The sequence below is a fragment of the Natator depressus genome, chromosome 18 (genome assembly GCF_965152275.1).
Source record: "Natator depressus isolate rNatDep1 chromosome 18, rNatDep2.hap1, whole genome shotgun sequence".
NCBI classification, from domain to species: Eukaryota; Metazoa; Chordata; order Testudines; family Cheloniidae; genus Natator; species Natator depressus.
This window is the reverse complement of record NC_134251.1, coordinates 3,249,188-3,255,946: the sequence shown is the minus strand read 5'-3', so window position 1 is coordinate 3,255,946 and position 6,759 is coordinate 3,249,188. Positions and strand designations below refer to the sequence as shown.

At 48.6% G+C, this 6,759-nt stretch overlaps 1 protein-coding gene across 5 annotated transcripts in view; it reads right to left on the bottom strand.

Moving 5' to 3' along the window:
* Window positions 1-5,317: 5,317 nt before the first annotated feature.
* The window catches only part of CCDC30 (coiled-coil domain containing 30), a 136,756-nt gene continuing 135,314 nt past the window's right edge, over window positions 5,318-6,759 (bottom strand). For 3 of the 5 annotated variants that reach the window (XM_074975513.1, XM_074975514.1, XM_074975515.1), the window contains one exon: window positions 5,318-5,759. In XM_074975513.1, the coding sequence (XP_074831614.1) occupies window positions 5,546-5,759 (214 nt within the window). In that variant the 3' untranslated portion in view covers window positions 5,318-5,545. The remainder of the gene's footprint in view (window positions 5,760-6,759) is intronic. The other 2 variants (XM_074975517.1, XM_074975519.1) reach the window with 2 other exon arrangements.

Below are 6,759 nucleotides of genomic sequence, written 5' to 3'. Positions count from 1 at the left end.
GGCTACCCCCTCAACCCTCCCCCCTCCCTGTGGCTAACAGCGGGGAACATTTCTGTTCAGCTGCAGGCAAACAGCCCAGCAGGAACGGGCTCCTCTGAGTGTCCCCTGAAGAAAAGCACCCTATTTCAACCAGGTGACCATGGATTATATCTCACTCTCCTGAGGATAACACATGAACGGATGTTGCTTGAACGCCAGCAAACATACACTGCAATGCTTTGTTGTACAATGATTCCCGAGTACGTGTTACTGGCCTGGAGTGGTAAAGTGTCCTACCATGAAGGACGCAATAAGTCTGTCCTCCCCAGAAACCTTTTGCAAAGGCTTTGGGAGTATATCCAGGAGAGCCGCGAATGCCAGGGCAAAGTAATCCTTTCACATGCTTGCTTTTAAACCATGTATAGTATTTTAAAAGGTACACTCACCGGAGGTCCCTTCTCCGCCTGCTGGGTCCAGGAGGCAGCCTTGGGTGGGTTCAGGGGGTACTGGCTCCAGGTCCAGGGTGAGAAACAGTTCCTGGCTGTCGGGAAAACCGGTTTCTCCACTTGCTTGCTGTGAGCTATCTACAACCTCGTCATCATCATCATCTTCTTCGTCCCCAAAACCTGCTTCCGTATTGCCTCCATCTCCATTGAAGGAGTCAAACAACACGGCTGGGGTAGTGGTGGCTGAACCCCCTAAAATGGCATGCAGCTCATCATAGAAGCGGCATGTTTGGGCTCTGACCCGGAGCGGCCGTTCGCCTCTCTGGTTTTCTGGTAGGCTTGCCTCAGCTCCTTCAGTTTCACGCAGCACTGCTTCGGGTGCCTGTTATGGCCTCTGTCCTTCATGCCCTGGGAGATTTTGACAAAGGTTTTGGCATTTCGAAAACTGGAACGGAGTTCTGATAGCACGGATTCCTCTCCCCATACAGCGATCAGATCCCGTACCTCCCGTTCGGTCCATGCTGGAGCTCTTTTCCGATTCTGAGACTCCATCATGGTCACCTCTGCTGATGAGCTCTGCATGGTCACCTGCAGCTTGCCACGCTGGCCAAACAGGAAATGAGATTCAAAAGTTTGCGGTTCTTTTCCTATCTACCTGGCCAGTGCATCTGAGTTGAGAGTGCTGTCCAGAGCGGTCAAAATGGAGCACTCTGGGATAGCTCCCGGAGGCCAATACCGTCGAATTGTGTCCACAGTACCCCAAATTCGACCCGGCAAGGCCGATTTAAGCGCTAATCCACTTGTCAGGGGTGGAGTAAGGAAATCGATTTTAAGAGCCCTTTAAGTCGAAATAAAGGGCTTCATCGTGTGGACAGGTGCAGGTTTACATCGATTTAATGCTGCTAAATTCGACCTAAAGTCCTAGTGTAGACCAGGGCTAACTCATCCTGGCTAACAGCCATTAATGGACTTAACCTCCGTGAATTTATCCAGTTCTCTTTTAAACCCTGTTATAGTCCTAGTCTTCACAACCTCCTCAGGCAAGGAGTTCCACAGGTTGGCTGTGCGCTGAGTGAAGAAGAACTTCCTTTTATTTGTTTTAAACCTGCTGCCCATTAATTTCATTTGGTGGCCCCTAGTTCTTATATTATGGGAACAAGTAAATAACTTTTCCTTCTTTTATATCTGCCTCTTGAAATTTCCACTACATGCTTCTGACGAAGTGGGTATTCACCCACAAAAGCTTATGCTCCAATACGTCTGTTAATTTATAAGGTGCCACAGGACTCTGCCGCGTTTACAGATCCAGACTAACATGGTTACCCTTCTGATACTTTACTTTTCCTTATTCACTTTCTCCACACCACTCATGATTTTACATACCTCTATCATATCCCCCCTTAGTCTCCTCTTTTCCAAGCTGAAAAGTCCTAGCCTCTTTAATCTCTCCTCATATGGGACCCACTCCAAACCCCTAATCATTTTAGTTGCCCTTCTCTGAATGTATTCTAATGCCAGTATTGGGCAGGATTGAGATGAGGAGACCACATCTGTACACAGTATTCAGGATGTGGGCGTACCATGGATTTATATAAGGGCAATAGGACATTCTCTGTCTTATTCTCTGTCCCTATTTTAATGATTCCTAACATCCTGTTTGCATTTTTGACTGCCGCTGCACACTGCGTGGACGTCTTCAGAGAACTATCCACGATGACTCCAAGATCTCTTTCCTCATTAGTTGTAGCTAAATTAGCCCCCATCATATTGTATGTATAGTTGGGGTTATTTTTTCCAATGTGCATTACTTTACATTTATCCACATTGAATTTCATTTGCCATTTTGTTGCCCAATCTCTTAGTTTTGTGAGATAGTTTTGAAGTTCTTCACAGTCTGCTTTGGTCTTAACCATCTTGAGCAGTTTAGTATCATCTGCAAACGTTGCCACTCACTGTTTACCCCTTTCTTCAGATCATTTATGAATAAGTTGAATAGGACTGGTCCTAGGACTGACCCTTGGGGAACACCACGAGTTACCCCTCTCCATTCTGAAAATTTACCATTTATTCCTACTCTTTGTTCCCTGTCTTTTAACCAGTTCTCAAGCCATGAAAGGATCTTCCCTCTTATCCCATGACAACTTAATTCATGTTTGGTGAGGGACCTTGTCAAAGGCTTTCTGGAAATCTAAGTACACTATGTCCACTGGATTCCCCCTTGTCCATGTTTGTTGACCCCTTCAAAGAACTCTAATAGATTAGTAAGACATGATTTCCCTTTACAGAAACCATGTTGACTTTTCCGCAACAATTTATGTTCTTCTATGTGTCTGACAATTTTATTCTTTACTGTTGTTTCAACTAATTTGCCCAGTACTGACGTTAGACTTACCAGTCTGTAATTGCCGGGATCACCTCTAGAGCCCTTCTTAAATATTGGCGTTACATTAGCTATCTTCCAGGCATTGGGTACAGAAGCTGATTTAAAGGACAGGTTACAAACCATCATTAATAGTTCCTCATTTTCACATCTGAGTTCTTTCAGAACTCGTGGGTGAATGCCATCTGGTCCCAGTGACTTGCTACTGTTAAGTTTCTCAATTAATTCCAAAACCTCCTCTGGTGACACTTGGATCTGTGACAATTCCTCAGATTTGTCACCTACAAAAGACAGCTCAGGTTTGGGAATCTCCCTAACATCCTCAGCCGTGAAGACTGAAGCAAAGAATTCATTTAGTTTCTCCACAATGACTTTATCATCTTTAGGTGCTCCTTTTGTATCTCGATTGTCCAGGGGCCCCACTGGTTGTTTAGAAGGCCTCCTGCTTCTGATGTACTTAAAAAACTTTCTGTTATTACCTTTTGAGTTTTTGGCTAGCTGTTCTTCAAACTCCATCAGATTACATCAGATAGGAGTTTTCTACAGTCCCTTACATATGAGTAACTGCTACAGGTAGCAAATTCCCGTGCAGAAAAGGGGTCGCCTGAGCGGGCAGGAAAAGTGCCTACCCAGTCTCGTCTCTCCCTCCCGCCCAATGCAGGCCAGGCCGGCTTGTCTGGAGGATAGGATTGGGGCCCAGGTCCCGCTGTGACCGCAGGATGCAGTGCCGGGTTTACAGTGGTACCAGGCCCACACTTGGAAGTGGCCATGTGACTACTTGGGGGCCCACAAAGGGTTAATCCAGCCCTGGCCACAGCCCAGCAATGTGAAGTCAGCAACTTCTCAGTGCTGGTTGAAACAGCGCGCAGGCACAGCAGGGACTGGGGGTTGCAAGGTATGCTGGGAGTTATGGTTTGCACGCCACTACGTTCCGCTGCGGCCTTGGGATCTGCGCTGCCAGCTGCACTGCTAGTCCCAGCATGCCCCGCGCAATGCTGTGGGCTGCCCCAGTTGAAGCGGGCAGACCAAAAACAAAAAAACCCCAATCCGCCAGCAAGGAAATAGTGCAGGGAGAGAGTTCCCAGTGCTGACCCTGCTTAGTCCCCTGCCCCCATGGGGCACGGCGGGAGGGGCTCAAGGCTCACCCCACCCCTGAGTCTGTCCCGCTCTCCTGGGGCAGTGGGAAGCCAGGAGTGGCCGTGGTGCTCTGACTCCCTGCGTGCAGCCCTCCCGGCCCTGGGCTCCTGGGCACCATCTGGACCCTGCAGCTTTGCATCGGGGGGGGGTTGAAGGTGGTTGTTTGTGGCCCCCAGGGGAGGGGGGCGGTGACAGCAGGGCTGGCTGCCCGCTCCCTGCCGGTGGCAATGCCCAGCAACTGCCCCCGCACTCCAGGAAGGGCAGAACACGGCTTGGGGGAGTTGTGGAGTGAGTCCGGGTTCAACGGGGGAAGCTGGTGGTGACTCTGTGGGGGAGGAGGATAGGAGAAGCAGGGTGTGAAGGTGGAGGGGGCAGAAGGAGGGGATAGTTCCGGTTGAAGCTGGGGGTTGGTTTGGGAGGGCAGTAGAAGGGAGGAAGGTGACAGCCCTGGGGTGAAAGTGTGTGTCTGTGTGTGTGGGGAGGGTGAGTGGTAGCAGGGACATTGAGAAGAGCCCTTGTGTGAAGGTCGGGGTTAGTTGTGTGTGTGTGTGTGGGGGAGCAGTAGGAGAGACAGGGAGAGGAGAGCCCAGGTGTAAAGGTTGGGTTAGAAGCTTGAGGCTGGGTTGTGGTAGCCTTTGTGATAAAGTGTGTGTGTGTGTCTCTCAGTAGACTTTTCTCCCAGCAACAGATGGGCACCAGCAATTTTCCTCCCCACACTCCACCCCAGTAACTTAAGTTTTGTAAACATTATTGTACCAAACTAGAAAATCCAGCTTTCAAATTGTATTTATGAAACATAAGGAGAGGGTGGAGGGGAGATGCAGGTGCAACTCTACTGAGTGGTACATTGGGGCTTAATATGGCTCATAAATGTGCTAGTTAAGCACTTGTGTTCAGGGCCAGAAGCAGGCCCTGAGTGTTTTAACAAAAAAAGCAAAACTAACAAAGAACCTCCTCCCACACAAGTAAACCAAATTCAGGAGTATTCTGAATATATTGATGTTAGCCCAGTTTGTTCTCTATGGACTGAGGGAAGGTCTTAATCAAGTATGGCTTCAAATATCTTATTTTGTTTTTGAATAAATGTTTTCATCTCCATCCCAGCAGGACCAGGTTTACTGTGGCACCGTCACACTGGGCCCACACTTCGAAAGGGTCCATAACGACTACATGAGGGCTCACAAATATATTTGGTGTCAGGCCCACAAAAGTTTAATCTGGCCCTGGCAGGACAGACCTATGTGGAGGGCAGGATCAGGGCCCTGGCCCTGCTGTGAGTGTAGGTGGGCCCATGCGGAGGCAGGATTGGGGCCCCGGCCTGTGAACGTGTCTAGATCACACAAGGAGTTGAAACCAAATGACAAACACCCCTTTTAAAAAAACCTTGTTTAATTAGATCTGTGAAAATTCCAGGGAGATCTGGGATGAGACGCTAGAGCCGGGCAAGTGATTGACATAACATCTGTCAAATAACAGCTGAGAAAATCACAAAGTTAATTGAAGGAGTTATTAGACACACAGTGATCCAGCTGGACGCATGGCCCCTTGCAGCAGGAAGCCAACAGCCACAGTCCAAGCAGAGAGCAGCTCCTTGTAGTCCCTCTTAGATGCTATCGCAGCTGAAGCTTGGACTCTGAGGCTGAGTTGGGAAGTTTGTAGTGTCTCCAGGTGAAGCCACATTTAAGTAACCAATCTCAGAAGGCTGAGACGGTGATAAAGAAAACATGGACTTTGGGGTCTCGGTTCCTTCTTCAGGCTTGACATCTTGAATGGCTCTCAGAATGCCGTGGGAGTTTGACAGCCCTGTCACTGAGAAGCTGAAAAAGAATTTCCATCATTAATTCACTTTGCAGACATCTGCCTATGGCAGTCACCTGGCCTCCACTATTGTAACGTCTAAGTGCCTCACGATCTAACATATTTGTCCTCACACACCCGGTGGGCAGGGCAGTGCTATTATCCCCCAATTACAGCTGGGAAACAGGCTCAGAGAGGCTGAGTGACATCACACAGGAAGTCTGTGGCACAGCAGGGACTTGAACCCAAATCCTAGGCTAGTGCCCTACTGACCGGACTATCCTTCCTTTCTCTGCAACCTTCCCAACAGGTTCTCTCGCCAGTAAGGCCATGCTTTAAAGGAACAGGGCAATTTGTGTCACAAACAGGTGGTTTTTAATTTAAAAATAAATGTTTTGGAGCTGTTTTTGGAAAACTTCATTTGGGAGAAAAGTCAGTAAAATGTGCTTAAACGTGTGTTCAGAAATGTCCATTGCTGTTGCATATTTACAGTGCAGTGCTGATAATACCTGTCAAGTTGCTTTATTCTTACACTGTCTTGCACAGAATATGTTTGCTAATGTTTATGGCAAAACCCCTGAGTAACCTAAGTCAATGTGCAGCTGCCCTGCGACCCCAGCCCTGCTAACCAGCAGAAGCAAAACTTTCTCTTCCCACTCAGTCCCATATCACCTTGATCAACATGGGCAGGGCACCAAGTTCTGGGTCTCCACACCTCACTTAATCCTCATGCCTCCCCAAATTACCTAGTTTCCCCCATAACCCACTGTCCCCCAACTCAACTTGAGGCAAGCCCCAAGCCACCCAGCTCTCTAGATGGCTGCTCCCCCATAACTGTGATAGACTCGTATTTCTCTCGCTCCCTTGGCTCCTCCTAACCCACAGTGCCTCCAAGGCTCCCCACATAAGTACACCCCTACAAGCTCCTGTGACCCAATGGCTCCCACCATGATTATTCCAACTCCTCTATCCCCTCACTGCTCCCAACCTAAACCTTAGAGACTCCGTTTTCCTCTGAGG